At 54.6% G+C, this 18,190-nt stretch overlaps 1 protein-coding gene across 2 annotated transcripts in view; it reads left to right on the top strand.

The window, feature by feature from the left end:
• Positions 1 to 1,196: 1,196 nt before the first annotated feature.
• The window catches only part of Slc9a3 (solute carrier family 9 member A3), a 36,846-nt gene continuing 19,852 nt past the window's right edge, over positions 1,197 to 18,190 (top strand). For both annotated transcript variants that reach the window (XM_013140906.3, XM_003462102.4), the window contains exon 1: positions 1,197 to 1,456. In XM_013140906.3, the coding sequence (XP_012996360.1) occupies positions 1,255 to 1,456 (202 nt within the window). In that variant the 5' untranslated portion in view covers positions 1,197 to 1,254. The remainder of the gene's footprint in view (positions 1,457 to 18,190) is intronic.

Below are 18,190 nucleotides of genomic sequence, written 5' to 3'. Positions count from 1 at the left end.
CACTTGTCCAGTGGGCATGTCTGGAGACAGGGGACAAGCAGGATCAGCCTGGACATATGAGCTGGCAGCAGCCTGAACAACCAGAGCCACTCTGGTGGCTGGTCACATTCTTGTGACACTGTGTGCCAGACCCTGTGTGGCCTCAGTCCTGCCTCTCCACCACTCAGCACCCAGCCACCTCTGCCACACAGCCTACTTCCCGTCACTGGGAACAAGAACCACAGGGCAAAGGCATCCAAATCAGCACTGTCCTGCTCGGGCTCCTGGGAGCTCCAACATGTGCTGAGACACCAGCAAGGGCCCCACCTCTCCTCTACCCACCTGTGCTTCATGAGTATCACTGCCTGTGGGCACTGCACCAGCCCCTGGACAAGCCGCTCATTCTAGGAGCAGATGTCCCTCAGGGAGGGCAGGCATGGCCAGGCTGATTCAGCAGATGGCCTGGGTCAATGAACTGAGTGAGGTAGGTGGGGCTCAGTGTTACAGCTTGAGCCCAGGGGTCCAGCATGGGACATGGACTAAGACTTGAGGGAGGAAGTCTGGGGTCCCCAGGACCTGTCTAGGTGGGCAGCACCAGCCAGGGCAGGTGAGGGAGGCAGCAAAGTGGGTGGGTCCAGGGAGTTGGGTCCTTCTCTGGACCACCCAGTCTGTGGTGAAGGGTAGGTTTGGGACAGAAGGGGTGCTTACCTTGGGAGGCCTGTGGGTACACGGAATTGCCCAGTTTGCAGCCCTGATCTGTAGGTATGGAAGGCAGAGGATGGAGATCTCAGTGCACACTGAAAAGGACATTCCAGTCCTGGGAGGTGCGGGATGTCTGTGACCTCTGAACTCGTGGTCGGGCTTGGAGTCAGGTTTAGGGATTGCGGAGAGCATGGTGAGAGAGTTCCTGCCCCCAACAGAGCTGGCACAGTCCAGCCAGCTCCTGACTGCTGTCAGCCCTGTTGGATCCCTCTGAGCAGCTGTGCAGGACAGCCAGCACCACCTAGGAATTGCCCAACCAACGTCGCGTCGGTGGGGACCCCGCCACTGCCCACCAGGAACCGCCTAACCCTGTGGGCTCGGATTGGCTCGCGTTCGCGGCTGCAGCGGTGCTGCGGGGCTCGCGCGGTCAGTCGAGCCCGCGCTCACGTGTGCGCGGGGAGGCGGAGAGGCCCCGCCCCGAGGCGGAGGGCGCGGGATTAAAGGCCAAGGGCGGAGGCCGAGGGTTGGAGCCGGGCGGACAGAGGGACTGGCGGAGGCACGCAGGCAGGGGCGATGGCTCTGCTCGCCGGCCGCCTGTGCGCTGTGCTCGGGGCGCTGGCGCTGGCGCTGCCTCGGACTGGTGCCGTCGATGAGCAACCTGGCGATGCGCACGGTGCCAGCCAGGGCTTCCAAATCGTCACCTTCAAGTGGCACCATGTCCAGGACCCATACATCATCGCGCTCTGGATCCTCGTGGCCAGCCTAGCCAAAATTGGTAAGTGCCTGGTTGTCAGAGGTAGCGGAGTCTGCAGGCTTTTTCACTCCGCTGCCACTGCCCTCCTGTCATCTCTCTGGGGAGGGAGCGGCGGTGGGACAAGCCTTCGGAGAGGAGCAAAGCCAGAGTTGCGGTGGTCACCAGGCATTGCTGGCAGGCACAGCCTTGCATGCCCCTCGCGTCGGGCTCCCTATCTGGGTCTCATTTCCACCTGTGTCTGCCTGGGTGTGGAGTTTTCTGGCTTTATTTCCTGGAGAGGAATGCCCCGCGGGTTGGCCCGGGATGATGTTGGTTACAGATTGGAAAAGAAAAAGGATGCTGTTCACGGGGAAATCCAGTAAAATCCCCAAAACTTCCAGTTTTCCCTGACTGTCTATCACGTTCGTATACCTTTACCTGGGCCAGTTAGAAAATGCGAATTGCAGGTAGCTCCTGGCAAGGTGACAGGAAGGTCAGCTTCCTTGGAGACCAGGAGGATCAGAGTCGCAGTGTCTCCCTGGAGGGGGCAGCTGCTGGCTGTGTGCAGCTTAGGAAGACCCTGGGCTGTTGCAGCACTGCAGAACTTGAGTGGGGGGGCACAGCCAGACTCACCTAGCAATCTGCACAGGGCTCAGAATGGGGAAGGGTCCCCAGCTGTGAGGGCTGTGTGTCCTCAGCAAAATCAGGAGGGGCAGATGTGGGGAACAGGCCTGTGGATACCGTGCATCTGTCAGATAAGGGCTGGCTTCCTGCTGCTCCTGCCCTTTGTGTGTGCCCACACCTCTGCCCCTCCATCCCTTTCACTCTACTTTGTGTCTCTTACAAACTTTTCCAGACTCATATACCTTCTGGCTCTGGAGTCTGTTCTGTACCCTGGCCTGGCAGCCAGGTCTCCTTGCTGTGTCCCACTGGGCTTTCTGACACGGCTTCGGGGGAATTTGATCTGGGCCATTTACTCTGGAAGCATGGCCAGCTAATCCTGAGGTTCAGGGACCCCTTTTGTAAAGCTTCTTGGTGTGTACAGTAGGTGTCTCTGGGCCAGTGGGGGCTACTCCCTATTCACACCAGGCTGATGGATCAGAGACTGGCACCCAAAAGCCCTTTGACAACTCAGACTGTCCTCCCATAGGCAGTGTGGAGCAGGGGCTGCAGGGCACTCAAGGGACAGCACACCAGCCCACCAGCCTTGCATACCTTGGAGGAGAGGTGGGCTCCAAGGACAGCACAGGGGACCTGAAACTTCCTGGGCTCTGGGAACATTCCCTTCCCTGGAGGCCACCTATGAACAGGCCGTTTGGTGATGGAGCAGTTCTAAATAGGAAGTTCTAGTTCTAGTTCCCTAGTTATAAATAGGAAGCCACCCTAGCCTCTCTCCACCCCTCATCCTCATCCACTTCTGACCTCCAGGGCCAGGATTTGCTGAGCTGACTTCCAGGTCCCTCTTCTGAGAGTCCCCTTCTTACCCTGCATTGCAGGTCACACACACACACCTGCTGTTCACTTCACACCAGAATCACCACCTTCAACCCTGGGGCTTGCTGAGTAAAACTGAGTCCACAGGCCCCATGATCCCCACAACCCCCACCCTACTCAGAGTCAACTCATTTGGCCAGCAGCCCCTGCTCATGCTGAGTCCCTAGGGTCCTGAGTGATGGTCACAGCCTACAGGGTACAGATTGTCACTATCCACACATCCTCAGTGGCCCAGGACACGAAGGTAGTTCCCATCCAACTCTGGAAGGCAGAGATCCCACACTAGCTTCTGGACATGATCAGAGCCCTGCCGACCCTGCCCATGCCTCAGAAACCCCACAGCCCTCCGAAGGCAACCCAGCCTCAGCATCAGTCCCTGGAGTCCCCCCAGACTTTCTGTGCCTTTCTGCTCTACATCCTTCCACATCTGGCCTCAAGGCACCCATCCCACTGGTCACCTTCACCATGGCAGGGTTGTCCAGACCCTTGCAGTTTCATGGTACCATCAGAAACTCTCCCACTAGAAGAAGCCCAGATTCATGTAACCTTTCTGAATGTATTGAGTATCCCTAATGCCTGAACTCAGCTGTGGTTAAGGTGACTGGGGTAGGGGTGACTCTGACCCTGGACACAGGCACTGGGCTGGAGAGGGTGGAGGGCAGAGTCTGCGATGAAGTTGGGAGGGTGAGAAGTGTGTCCTCTGGTCAGCACAAGGCACCTGGACCCCTGTAGCAGCACTAAGGACTGGGAGCCCTGGACCAGGGTTCACAGAGTCCTGGGCCTCCCAAAGCTGAAGATGGGGCTGGTGTCCAGCTGTGTAGGCCACCTTGTACCTCAGCCCTTCTGGGCAGGAGGCTCCTGGGAGACCCCGGCTGCTCCAGGGAAGGCTGTGCTGGAAGGAGAAGAAGGCTGGAGCCTGGAGCTGGGAGGCTGCAAGGAGGCCAGGGTGGCAGCCAGGGTGGCAGCCCAGCCAAATCACTGTAGGGCATAGGGACTTTGGCCGCCTTCGGTGCTGGTCAGAGGGTGGAAGCTAGCCAGGCCTGGGCTCTGATCATGGCTCCGGCCTCCAGACAAGGCAATCCAGAGGCTCCAAGGGTGACCCTGGGCCACAGTGGACTCTATGGCATAGTGGGATCAAACCTGCAACCCCTGCGGTTCCTGGAGAGGACCAGTGAGGGCCCGTGGTGGAGGTGGGACAGGCCCTGGAAGTGCCCAGGCCACCGAACTGTGGCCTGAGTCCGACATGTAGTGCTTACTTCCTGAGTGGCTGCTCAGGGGAGGCAGCATGTGTCCCTGCTGTCAGCAGTGTTTATGGCCCCCTCTCAGTCGCCAGAAGGGCAGGGATGTGGTGTGAGCTGGGACCAGGAAAGCAGCAGCCCTGGCCCCCAAGATTCATGGGTGTGGGTAGTGGTGTCCCTGTCACCACCCTCTTGCTGTGTTCTGTGCTCCAGGGACCTTTCTACTATCATTCCAGCCTTTGCAAGGTCTGTTTTGGGGTTTGGGTCCTGCTCTGGACCCCTATAGGGAACAACACGGCTCTGTGATGGTGGGGCCAGCAACTGCATGGTATTACTGTCCCCCAACTCTGAACACCTGAACATAATGGCTGTGTCCTCAGGGTCTCTGCATGTGCTGGGAGAAGCTTCTAGGAGCACAGCTCTGAACCCCAGTCCTCTATTCCTGGCCCATTGGTGCTTCCTTCTTGTTCAGGTTGGGCTGTTTGTGGCTTCTGTCCCTTCTTAGATGTGGGACAGGATTGTCTCTCCATGGTGACCTTCCCAGGGTGCCTGTGTCTGCAGGATCCTGCTTGGGACAAGGATTTCTTTCAAGAACACCCCTTATTCAGCACTGCGCTTGTGTTGCTGGCCATGGGGGGATATGTGGGACTGGAAACAGAGGGTTGAGGTTTTCATCTCATGTGTCCTGGCCCTAGGGATACGAGTGTCTGTGATCCTTCAGTCCTGTCCTGCTGGGCTCCAGCACTCTCACCATAGGGCCCACACTGTCTGGGATCAGACTGTCCTTGGACAGTCTGGGGTGAGCACGGCCTGGGAAGGCCAGGGTGGTCCCAAGGCCCCCAGTGAACCTGCCTTCCAGGAGAGGTTGATCCTCTGTGGGTCTTAGTGGACCCTGGGAAGGAGAGGTGCAGCGGTAGGCCTGGACCTGGAACATGCATCAGATGCCTGGAAGCTGGGGCTCTCCTGGGTCTACACAGCAGGGGTCAGAGGTGAGAAGTCTCCTCCTGGAGCTGGAATGAGCACGGGCTGTGAAACCCTGGGGACTTCGGAGTTGAGGCATCTGAAAGATAGTGGCACGGGCAGTATGTTCCCTGCCCAAGGGGGCACCCACTGCAGCAGTCTTTCTGGGGCCTGGGCCCCATACTCTGCCCCCCTGGCTGTGGGCTTGCTGGATCCCCAGCCTTGAGCTTGGGGTGCATTTTGAGTGGGGTCTCACTGATTGTACCATCTCTGAGTGTTCAGCAGGGCCCCATATGGGGTCTTGATTGTGATTAGTGGGGCTACTCTGTCCTCTCTGTGGCACAGGCCCTTTCTGGAGCTCAGTGCCCTCTAGGCATCAGGGCACTTTGTCTTGGGTCTCCTGGGTGCCCAGTCTTGGGCACTAGGTCTTGACCACATCTCAGCACTGGGGTCCTACCCGTTCCAGCTGGAGCCAGACTCTATCTTCTGGGTCCTATGCTGAGGTCTTGTCCTCCTTCCTAGCTCCCCTCATGCCCACCTGGGTACTCAGCATCTCCAGCCTCCAGCCCCACATTCTTCTGGGGGCCAGAGCCTAGTGCAGGTGTTGTCTGCCCTGGTTCTATCAGTGACTCCAACAAATCTGAGAGTGGAAGGACACACATGGGAGGATGAGGGACGAGCAGAAATGTGCACGCACACACACACACACACACACACACACACACACACACACACACAGGTGGGAGAAGGGGAGGTGTGGAGCATGTGGCCACGCTGGATGAATCAACGTGTGGGATGAATGTGGCTGTTTACCCTCAAGGGTCCACAAAGCACCTGGACACCTGACCTAGGTGGAGGTCTGCTGTTCCTGTGCAGAAGAAATCCCACAGTCACACAGCTGCCTGTGGTTCACATCTGTGGGTCACACCCTTGCCACATGCTGGGGTGCCGTTCAGAGAACTGCTCCTCAAACCAGGGTTGTGGCCCCAGCTTGAGGCATCATGGATGTCGGGTCTAGGGCAGCAGCCACTGTCCACAAGGGTTCCCCTAGCATGTCCAGGTCCCCCACCTGAAATCTGCTACCACCTTACTTCTGCCTCAAGAATGACATGGAGCCCTCCAACCCCAGCCTCCAGCCTCAGAGCTGCAGACACCTGAGCACTCCCGCTCAGTGCTGGACCAGTCCCATGCAGGCCCCTCCCAGGACACTAAAGCACAGCAGTGACTTTTGGGGTTTGAATGGTTGAATTTGCAGCCCTGGGCCCCAGACTTGAATTTTCATTCAATAAATGTTTCATGCCTACCATGTGTCAACCCTGCTAGGTAGCTTCAGGTGAACTGAACCGAAGTCACTGTGGGTACAGTTGTCCTCTGGTCCACAGATAGATGTCATATTCAGTGAATGGCACAGTGAACAGAGAAGAGTGAGACCCACCAGCCCCATGGTGGTGGTGGAGAGGGAGCCGCCTTCAGATCAAGACTGGCAATGCAAAGGTCCCAGGTTAGCATTGTGGAAGTATTTGAGGGTTAGGGTTAAAGTCAGAGTGGCAATCAAAGTGACCAACCACCTGTGTCCAGGGAAGGTGGCCCCAGGGGCTTCTGAGCTGAGAAACGCTGGCCCAGGTGGCTCCTAGGTGGCTCTGGCTGTGTGGGAGCAGGGCTTCTGGGTGAGGACAGAGCTCAGAGATGGTTCTGGGTGCCATCATGGAGAACAGAACCAGCCAGAAGTGTGATATTGGCACATCCCTTTTCTTCCTGTGTTTCTTCTGGTAAAAATGCTATGCAGAGAAGACAATGTGAGCTTGGGGTCCAATCTGAGACACAGGAAAAGTCCTGAGGAGCAAAGGAGCTCCCACTAGGCACAGAAGAGCAGACAAAACCCAGGGGCCCAGGAAGGGACATGGGGAACCCATGGAGGCATATACAGGGAACAGGGGTTAGGCAGCTGGGCCTGCAATGTTGGACTTTCCCCTGGGGTGGGGGGGCCATATCAGCTCCAGCACCCCCAAGAGCAGCTCTCCCTTGGGAGGTACTTGGTCAGCACTTGTCTGGCTCAGCCTCCTGGAGGTGGACCACAGCCCAGTTGTGGGAGTTACCCTGACCAGGGACAAAACCAGGGTCCTGAGGATGCAGGGTGTAGGACTCACTCTCCAGGAGGTGAGGGCTGGTCTGGTCACTCATCCTGGTGAATCAGGAAAACTTCTGAATTCACCACCTGCAGAGCAGATGAGCAAAGTCCATGGACTGAGTTCTCCCTGGGGAAGGGCTTTTTGCAGGCCAAACAAGGAGGTCAAAATGCCTGTACTAGTAGCCTTTGGAAACAAGAGTGGGCATCACCAACCTGGTGAGGCTGCTCTGAGTTTGGGGCTGCTGGGGGCTGTGTTGCCCTTACAACTACGCCCTTGGATGTGGCCACTTGCTTCATCCCCCCTCACTGGCTTGCCACCCACTCTTGTCACAGTGAGGCCCATTTGAGGCAGGGTAGGGGCTGGACTGACAGGACAGGCACAGCGGGGTTCATCTTGGTCATGCAGGGCAGTGGTGGGAAGAAAGGGATGGATGTGGAAGGAGCCCTTGAGGTAGATGACAGGAGCCTGCAGGTCTGGGAGAAAGAAATGTGCAAGCACTGCAGGTGTGTGCCACACAATAACTGCCGGGCATGACTGCGGTGCACATGCTGCTTGTGTAGGTGTGTAAAGGTGTGTGGAGTTGTGTGATTAGGAAGAGACACACGTGTCATTTGCACATCTATGGGGGAGTGTGCCTGTGCATTTCCAGGTATGATCGCATTCATACAATCTTGTGTGTGTCTTTGTGTGCATGTATGCATGTGAATGTGTGCACAAGCATGTGGTATGCATGCATGCCTGCATTGCCCTTGAGTGGTGGCTCTGTGGTTTGAGCCTATGGGACTAAGCCTTCTGTCTGTGAGGTTGTGGTCCTGGCCTAGTCTCGGCCCTTCCCACAGCAGCCATTGCCACTTGGAGGCAGGGAGGGAAGGGATGGGGTGCAGCGACCTGTTGAATGGTCATTTCATGGTCACCCTCACACATTAGAGAGTGTGTTGGCTTGGGGAGACTTCTGGCTGCATGTAAGAGAAGACGGGTTCCCCAGGTGTTAAGCGTTATGGGGCAATTGTTGTCACAGCCCCTCAGCCTCAGATTAATTTCCGTGCAGGAAGAGCTGACAAGAAGTCATCCATTTGAACAGGCCTAGTGCCTTCCCAGGGCAGAAACTGAGCCCATGGCTGTGGCCTACATAGCTCATGCTCCATGTCAGACTGAGCTGCCCCAATCCAGGTTGTGGTCTACATAGCCCAGCTCCATGCCAGGTTGAGCTGCCACGGTCCAGGTGGGGTGCCACACAGAGCAAGCCTCAAGGGCATGGCCTGTCACTAGACCAGGGAATGCCCAGGTCACCACGCTGTGTGTGCCTGCTCATCCAAATCCACGGCAGGCGCCCATGGCCCCCTGTGCGAGGTCACACAAAGCAGACTTTCCCACGCACTCAGGGCAGGCTCTTGCTCCTCAAAGCACACCAGCGGTGGCTTTGTCTTTGTTGTTGTCCCGGGGAATGTAAAGGGCATTCTCCCCAGCCTGGCCTGGCCACCACCCACCCACCACAGCTGTGTGGATGACGGTGCTTGCACCACAAGTTGTATAGTGGAGATGCGGCAGCCAAGCATATGGGTATGAGAGCACCATGGTGTGTGCGCGCTGTAATATGTGTGCATCCGTAGGGGGCAAACCAGGACATGGAGTGCCACTGAGGGCACGCTGTGATCACAAGGTCCCTCTTGGCATTAGTGGTAGCTGATGGCCAGGGTCTCCCTGGTGGAACCCACAAAGCTGGCTGTAGGCATGGACAGGTATGCTGCCCTGTGCATCTAGCAGCTGACCTCTAGCACTCTCTTCTTGTCCACTGTTTCCCCTGAGAAGCCACACATTTTCCATGGGCCTGGACCCTGTGAGAGCTGTAGGCAGTGAGGAGGGTATGGACAAAATGACTCAGGTGGTCATTGTGCCTGGCCAGACAGTTAGCATGGTCAGTAGAGATGAAGCCACTCCTGCCTGGCGCCCCACTGAGAGCAGAGGGCTCCGGAAGGCCCTGGCTGCAGTCACTGCCCTCAGTGGGGTTTGCTCTGCCAACAGCATGAAGGCATACCCTGTGTGCTCGTGCTCATGCTCATGCCCACTGGTGCCCACCTGCCTGCTTCTGTACTGGTTCTGGCTCTGCCTGGGAGGAAGGCCCTGGGCACAGCTCACATCTACCAGGCCTGCGTCAGGCTCCCAGCCCTCCGGCCCCCTGGCAAGATCTGGCAGGCCTGAGTTCCTGCTCTTCTGGTTTGATCACAGGGACACCTTGGAGCACCCACAGTTTCCTTCTGTGATTTTCCAGTGAAATGTGGTCCTTTCAATGCCCTGCTTTTGTGAAATCTAAAGGCACAGCCAGCAAGTGGGATGGCAGTCGGCAGCTGGTGACAGCCTGCAATTCCACTCTCAGGTTACAAGTAGCAGCATCAGCCTGTGCCCACCACCCCACCCTAGCACCTCTGCCACCATCCCTGCTCTGACCTGGCCTCTCATGGTCCACCCCAGAGGAGCACCCTGTGCCTCAGTGGTGCTGCCACTTAAAACACAGTGGATGGGGCTGGAGCTAGGCTCAGTGGTGAGAGTACTTGCTTAGGCCCTGGATTCAATCCCTAGCTCTGCAAAAATACACAAGACAACAGGCTTAATTTTTCAATAAAGGCTTAGATGTGCAGAATAGTTGACCAGAGGTATAGAGTTCTCTGTGGCTACTGCTGTCCCCCTGCTGTTAATGACTGGCATCAAAGTAAGCTTGTGACAGTCACTAAGGACTGAAGTTCCCTCCCTCATGCCTGGCGTGCAGGCTGTGTGCTGGGACAGATGCTTAAGGCAAGTGGCTGCTGCCAACATGTACACTGCCATGAGAGTCTACTGGGCTCCACCTGTGAGTTCCAACTTCCTCAAGTCCTGGAAGCCACATGTCTTTCTCCAGTCCCCATAGCTTTGTCTTTGCCAGAACACTGTGGCATTGGAAGCACTATATGCAGCCCTTGCACCTGGCTTCTTTCCTCAGGAGTAGGGGGTTGAGCTCCTATGAGGCTGCTTCTGCCTGGAGAGTGTTGTTTCTTCTTGGTGTTAGGTCACACCCCAGCATCTTCAGGTGCCCCGGTGGCTCCCCCACCTGCACAGGCAAGGTGGCTGCTTCCTTGCTCTGTCAGTTATGAATGAAGCTACTCTGTGAGGACTGGGTCGGGTTGGGTGTGTGCGCAGGGTCTCAGATCCCCTGGGAAAAGACAAGGAAGGCCATCCTGGGTTGTGGGGAGGGGGTGTGCAACCAAATGGCCTCTGCTGTGGCTGTTGCTTACACCAGCTGCAGGCTGAGCTCTTGTTACCAGGCTCCCCCGGATGTGGTGTGGTGGTGTTCTGGCTCTGGCTGCTCTGGGCAGGCATGCGGCAGCACTTACCAATGTTCTGACTGCAGCCCTGGTGCATAACTGGGGCATCTTTTCACCTGCCCATTTGCCATTTGTGAATCTTTGATGGAAGGTCTGCTTTGACATTTGGACCATTTTTAAATTGAGTTGTTGCTTATTGGATTTCAAGAGCTCTTTGTATATTTTTGCCTTTTTCAGCTGGGTTGTGTTTTTTACTTCCTTAATAGTGGCTTCTAGCCAGGTGAGGTGGTACTTATAATCCCAGTACTCTGGAAGGCTGGGGCAGGAGGATTGTGAGTTCAAGCCCAGACTGGGCAACTCAGTGATTGATAAGACCTTATTGCTAAATAAATAAGTAAGTAGTTGGGGAAGCCCAGTGTCCTAAGTCCCTGAGTCCCTTTTTACCCAATAAAGAAATAGTGCCTTGATAAAACTTTTTAATTCTTTTTTTGTCTTTTTCATTTTTATCGGTACCAGGGATTGAACTCACGACCGCACACTTGCAAGGCAGGTTCTTATGCCACTGAGCTAAATCCCCAGCCCCTAAACTTTTTAATTTTAATGAGGCTCAACTTATCAGTTCTCTCTCTTTTTTTTTTATATAGATCATAGTTTTGGCAAAAGCTCTCACTAAATCCAAGGTAATTTATATTTTTTCATATTATCTAGAAGTTTTATGGTTTGTGTTTATGTCTAGGTCTTTAGTCTATCCTGAGGTAGTTTTCAAGGAGTGGTGTAAGGTGTGTGTCTAGATTCACTTTTACACACACAGATGAACCTAAGTTCTGGCACCATTTGTTAAAAAACTCTGTTCTCTGCTGAGTTTCTCTTTCCCTTTGGGTATAGCTGCGATGTAGCTGGGTCTATTTCTGGGCTCTGTGTGCTGTTCCTCTCTGCATCTGCCAGCCCTGATACCTGTAGCTTTGTGGTCAGACTCCAGGTGCTTGGGTCAGTCCCCAGCTTCACCTTCCTCCAGTCTGAGTCACCTAAGGGGGCTGTCACATGTTAGCACTAGTCACTCATATCCACGAAGTGATTTACTGGTTGGGATTGCACTAGCTGCGGATCAAATGGGGAAGAAGCAACAGTTTGATAATACTGTGAGTTCTCACCCATGCACATGGTCTCTCTCTCTCTCCATTTATTAGTTCTTTGATTTATGTTATCACAGCTTTCTGGTTTCCTCTCATTCTCTTGTACACATTGCACTGACCTAAACCTTCCTTTGGCTGTGCAAGGTGTATAGTTGTGTTGTAGCCTTCAGATCCCGCAGTTCACTCTGAAATCTGCTACAATCGCTCATCAAACTCAGGAGTCTTCTTGTGGGTCCTCAGGGAATAAGACTATCAGGAGCTGAGCACTGTGCCTGCCATACTCCAGCTTTTGCTGACATGTGTTGAATGTTTTAGGCTGTTTCAGCCAGGATCTTACCTGTTCGTGGCTGAGCAGAACAGCCCTTCATGGTGAGGTTATGGAGACTTTTGCTGTGAGCTTATGGGATCGATGTGGTGTGCAGAGTTTGGGACCTCTAGCCAGGAAAGGCACAGCTGACTGGGCACAGATCTGGGAAGTGTGAGCCATGGAAGTCCCAGAGCACTGCAGTGCCCAGAGGAAACTGTGTGTTGTCAAGAGCTTTCTGCCTCCCCGACTCCTGGCTTTCCACGTGCTCCTCTACTTTTATTTCTCTTTCTCCAGGCCTTGTTGAGCTCACCAGGCTGGCATTTCTGGCTGCATCTGCCCCACCTGGGACCAAGGGCCTTTGGTGACCTCCTCAGTGTGCCGCGTCCTGGGGAGCCCCACCTGCCAAGAGAGCTCGAGCATCACCAGTGTCCACTTTCCCTCTTCTCCATTACGGTTCCCAGACTGATACCCAGTGGGTCTGGGACCCTGTGGAAAGAGGTCCCACTACATCCATGTCCTGCTCCCTGAGGGGCTAGGGCAGGCTTGGGTGGCAGCCTGTGTGCCCACCAGTCTCTCTGCCCAGTGTGTCCAGGACCTGCCCTCGCTACCAACCCCCGTGTGGTCCAGTGTTTCCTGCCGATACCCAGCTCTGCATTCCCAGGTGTGCACCCTCCCTGCAGCCCTGACAGCTTGCAATTCTTCTCCACCCCGGACGCTAATGATGGTGACTGCCTAATCCCCACAGGTGGCTGTGACTGGGGTGCCCTGTTCTTCAGAAGACTCGAGGTCTCTTGCCTGCCTGCTGGCCTGTCGTGGGGTCCTCTCTTTTTCTTTATCTCTTGGTACTGGGGACTGAAACTAGGAACTTTCACTGGGCTACATCCAAGCCCTTTTTTATTTTGTGGCAGAGTCCTGTTAAGTTACCCATGCAGGACTTAAATTTGCAAATCTCCTGCCTCAGCCTCCCTGAGGCTGGGATTACCCTCCCAAGGCGCCCTGTCTCCTGTGGGTCCGGGTTGGACCCAGGCACTGTATGTATGAGGCCCTGGTGGCTGTGGGAGTTCCTGTGGCCACATTCAGAGGTATGTGGGCGACAGCTGGGAAGGTCCGATCAGGAGGCGTTGCTCTGGCTCTGCTGCTCAGTGTCTGACCTGGGAGGCTATTCCCAGCCCTGGGTCCCTAGCTATGCAGTCAGGAAGCCCTGTACTTTTCTCTCAAGTTTCCTCACTATGGCTGCTTCTTGTTTTTGTTTTCCTACTTCTCTGCTGCCTCAGACCCTCATTGACTGAGACCCCCAGGGCTGGACTTGGGTGGGCCATGTGCTGGGAGGTGTGGACATCAAGCCCCACGAGAACCAGGCTAGGCTGTGAGCCAGCTGTGATGTCCATGGGAGACAGGGACCCCAGCGTCTTTACCCCTCCCTCTTGTTGGCCCAGGCCAGAGCCCTAAAGATAAAGACAAGTATCCGCCCCTTTTGTTTTCCACTGGTTGGAGAACAAAGCCAGCCCACCTGGGCACAGGGAGCCCAGAAAAGCAAGATTATCATCTTACATGGGGGACCAAGTCCAAGACATGAAACCACCTGCTCCCAAGTGACCCAACAGGTCTCGGAGCAGGGAGCCCTCAGCACTGGGATTGTGGACTTCTGGCCCCACAGTGAGGGGCTGCCTGTGCCCTGCCAGTCCCCAGGGGCCCCACAGCAAGGGGGTAGCAGCAGGGACATTGAGGTCCTGGCCCCTGACCTTGCTGCATCAGAAGCAAAGCTGCTGCAAGGTGGCCTGTGGGTGACAGGGCTGCTGCAGACCTGGCCCTGAGGGCCAGGGGTTCTGGTGGCATATGAAGTCACACTCTTGTGCTGTGCCCAGGACAAAGCTGGTGACAAAAGTCCTGGCAATGGGGACAAACCGGGAACTCCCTCATGACAGTAGTTATGGCCACAGTCTATCTACCCCAAGTCCTCAGGGGCAATAGCTTTGCTGGGATTCTTCCTGTGAAGCTTCAAAGATCAACAAGACTGAGAACTTCTCCCTGGAGAATCCCTGTGCAAACCCTATAGCTCTCTGAGCCTCTGTGTCCCCAGGCCCATCCCTCTTGTGGACATCACATGACTGCTGTCCTGGTGTCTAAGCTAGTCTGTTCTCTCACTGTTCCTATCCTGCAGTGAACTCTCTGTGCTGCTGGCACTCAGGGCTCTTTAGAGGGTTCTGGTCTCGGTAGCCCAGCCTCCTGCCCTTTCCCCCCCATGTCAGAGCTCTCCACACAGTGCCAGTGTCACCGTTGGGTCCCCACAGCCTCTGTCTCCATGCTGCCCTCCATATCAAGCTCCCTCCCAGGTCCACCTGCCTTGGACTCCACCCTGTCATGCCACTGACCCTCAGAGAAAGGATTCAGCCTTTCTCCCTCAGAGGCCAGCCCTGCACTCACGAACTAATGGCCAGGGATGACCTGGACAGGAGGAGCACTGGGGACAGAGCAGGACCTGAGTGTTGAGGGCATGGGACTCTCCCTGAGGACACTCCTGTAGGTGAGAGACACTGGGCTAAACAACCTTGGTCACATCCATGTGTCTGACTTGTTTCTTATCTCCTGTTATGGACTAAAAACAAGTGGTCAGCTTAACACCAGCTGAATTAAAATATAGATGGCTCACCTGAGGACTGCTGCCAGCATTACAAAAAGACGTAGAAAGAAAGAGTAGCATCGTGAGTTCTCCTAAGCTCTGCTGTTTGGAGCCATTGGTTCTCCTGGGGGAGCATGTGTTGCTGGCTTCCCTGATACAAACTCGGCTGTTATCATGGGAGGAGCTTGGGACCTTGTTGCTGAGAGTGGCAGCGGTTCATTTTGGGGGAACTCTGGTCCTTATTTTGAAAATTCCTTCCTGGCTCTGGAGGGGAAAATGTGTGCTGTTTAATCTCCAGAAGTTGTTATGTTGGCTTCCTGATAGGTACTGGACTGTTCTCATTGTCAGAGGAGCTCGGGACCTTGTTTTTGGTGAGGATGGCTGTGGCACTTTTCAGGGGAACCCTGGTCCCTATTTTGACATCACTTCCTGGCTCCGGTGTAGATCCCTCAGCCTACTGGCACAGATCCTTGAGCCTGCTGGCATAGACTTTGTAGCTTCCACTGCTGACCTTTGGGCCTTCCCAGCGCAGATCTGTGGGATACATTTACATGTGTCATTGTCGTGGGCTGTAGGCCTCCAGCTGGACTCATGGGAGGCATTGTCATGGGCTCTAGGTTTTTAGCCGAACTCATGCATCCATGGGATCCAGGCCCTCGGCTAGATTTTCTAGGTCATTAGTGTTGTGGACTGATTTCTTGTACTTTCTTTGTATTTAACTCTTGGGTGACTATTATAAACAGTATTATAAATTCTGTGTCCTGTATGTAATGTTCTTGCAACCCCTGACTACAACAGCCCCTGTTAGTTCTGAGAATAGGGCTCAAGTGTCCACAGGGCCCACCAAGGGGATCATGGGAACCAGTGTCATGGATTCAGGGAGGTCCCTGACTGGCAAAGCCTGTGTCCTCTGTAGTGGGCCCTGCAGGGCCTGGAGCCCATTTATTGCGGGACTCTGCACCCTAGGATGCTGCCTCCAGGTGGCTGGTCTCCCTTGTTCCAGAGAAGAAACAGGCAGAGGAGGGACAGGTCACACTTCCAGGACACTACCTGTGTACAAGCAGGGTGAGGTCAGGACTAAGCCTGTCCAGAGCCCTAACTCCAAGCCCCCACATTGCCCTGACTTTGGCCAGCGTTGGAAATGTGTCCACACACCTGATGACAGGATGGCTCCCTAGGGACAGAGCAGGGCTGAAGGCCCAGCCACCCCCAGATGGATGTACGCAGGACTTTGTCCCATTGGTGTGCAGCTGGGCGGGGCCCCTAAGGGTTGTTGATAAACCCGGGGGAAACAAAAGTGCTAAGTCTTTGTGATGAGCTAGAACACCTTTCATAATTCCTGCCTGTCAGTTATCAAGATCACTTAAGGACAAGGTGGGAGACAGCGGACACAGTGAACTGTGGAAACGTAAGGCTCCTGACTGAGAAACAGGATACTTGGTGACACAGCACAGCCCAGCGCTGGTCAGAGCCTCCAGCCCCAACACTGACAATCTGCAGCCCAGGGAGAATAACAGGAGGAGGTTTCCTGTGGGTCCGGCTCCTTCCTGCCCTTGATAGGGGACAGCAGGATGGAAGGCTTTATTGATAACTTGGACACATTTCAGGGCTTTCTCACTTTTACCTTCAGTAGCTAGACCGCATTGTACCTGTGGAGTGACCTTTTTATTTACCCTGTGTGGGACATGTAGAATTTCCCAAATCTATAAATTGACGCCTTGACTAAACTGAGACCATTTTTGATCTTATTCCTTCAAAATGCCCTCTGCCTTCTCCCTCTGCTCTTTTTCTGGTCGTTGCTTGCAGGTGCTGGCCTTTTGAGGCCCTGCAGACTGTTCACAGTTTCATTACTTTCAATTTAAAATCTGCTTTTCTCTGTGTGCCTCAGATTGAATTATTCCAAGTGATCTCTCTCCAGTTCCTGGTTTCTTCTGCCATCTCTAGGCTCTAAATCTAGCCATTGAGTTTTTTTTTTTCCCAGACACTGCATTCTTCAATTCTAGGACTTCTACCTGGCTCTTTTGATAATTCACAAATTAGGCTCAGAAAACAAGGGCCTATGAGCTGACCCTGTTTCGACAGCAATGTCTCCCTGGGACACCGCCTGCCCTCTACATGTGGAGCTCTAGGCACTGTGGTTGTATGTGTATCTTTGTGAACTACATTGTACAGCCCACACATCTACAGGGTGATTGTCTTCTCCTTAGAGAAAATTTGCCAAGCCTGTTCTATTCCATGACCAACGCTGATCATTTAAATACATGGCAATCGTGTTTTCCTTTCCTTCCCCCCGTGAGCACAGTTGTAGCAGCTGTGCTGAAATCCTTACCTGCTAATTCATGTCGGGGTTGGCTGAGGTCTCTGTCATTGTCAGATGGGTTGACTGACTCGGTTCCTGTTTTTTCATGTGTCTGGTACTGCTGATAACATCCAGGGCATAGGATGGACAGTGGGGACTCCACACTTGGTTAAGTTCCTCTGGAAAAGACTGATGTAGGTGGTGGCTGCTGCCTTACCAGGAAGCTGACCAGAGTGGACAGCAGCCCAATGATTGTCACCCTGTGCTGGTGGCAGCTGTGATCTCTGCTCTATCTCTTCTGCTTCCGTTGAGAGCTTCAGACCTGCCCTGCTCCTCTGTAAGTCAACAGGGAATTACAGGAAGCTTCTGGAGATTTGTTGGCATAGGGAACTCAGGAGTCCCCATCCTGTCTCTTTCCTTCCAGAGATCTATCCTCATTCAGGGGCACTGGTCCACGAGACACTCTGCATCCAGGCAGCAGGACTGCATTTGGGAAAAGACAGCAGAGGAGCAGGTGTCTCTGGGGTGCCCCTTCTCAGAGTTGCATTTCTCCTCTACAGTTGGTCCTTCTTGTCTGTCTATGTTTATACCTTTTCAGAGTTCATTTTCTTGCACTGGGTGAGGTGTGTTAATAGGTGCTCCTCCCTGGCTCTTCCTGTGAATGTAACTGTAAAATTCGCACTTCATTTTCATTTAGTACCAGCCATCTTTTGGTCATAGAAAGCAAACCTAGAGCCCTGCCGTGCTTTGTAAGTGGTGGCCTTCAGGAATTGAGTGGCTATCAGGGTTGTGCCAAGGATGTGTAGATGTGGTGGTCACAGCTGCCCTGCTATCCATGGCTTTTGGGGTCCCCACAACCCCAAACCCCCTTGCATCAGTTTTCCTGCAGACCTGGTGACCAAATGAAAGCAGTTGCCTGGGATGCAGTTGCCTTCTGTGTGCTGTTCCCTACACTGGACCCACATGCAGGTGTGTGTTATTCCTGACTCAGTGCACCCAGGCCTCACCCTGTGCCCGGAGCCGACCCCAGAACTCCAGGCTCTGTCTTACCACTTCCCGTACACTGCTGGGGTCCAGACATGGGAGCTCCCATGAGACCAGGTGGCTGTCTGACCCCCCAACTCCGAAGGCCAGGCCTCCATCTCATGAGCCTTCTTGCTTGATGGCACTTTTGTGGGTGGCAGGGGTCACAGGGAAATGGGGCACTGGGGCTGAACTCAGCCTGTTTGAGCAGCGGAGCCGAGTTGGGTGATGGTCCAAATGAATCCAAGCATTTGTTCCATAGTTTTAAAGGGAGGAG

Source organism: Cavia porcellus, unplaced genomic scaffold (genome assembly GCF_034190915.1).
Source record: "Cavia porcellus strain 051 isolate PalLab524CR breed Dunkin Hartley unplaced genomic scaffold, mCavPor4.1 scaffold_11, whole genome shotgun sequence".
Taxonomy (NCBI): Eukaryota; Metazoa; Chordata; class Mammalia; order Rodentia; family Caviidae; genus Cavia; species Cavia porcellus.
Note: the sequence above shows the minus strand (reverse complement) of the source record. Positions and strands in the feature narration are given on the sequence as shown.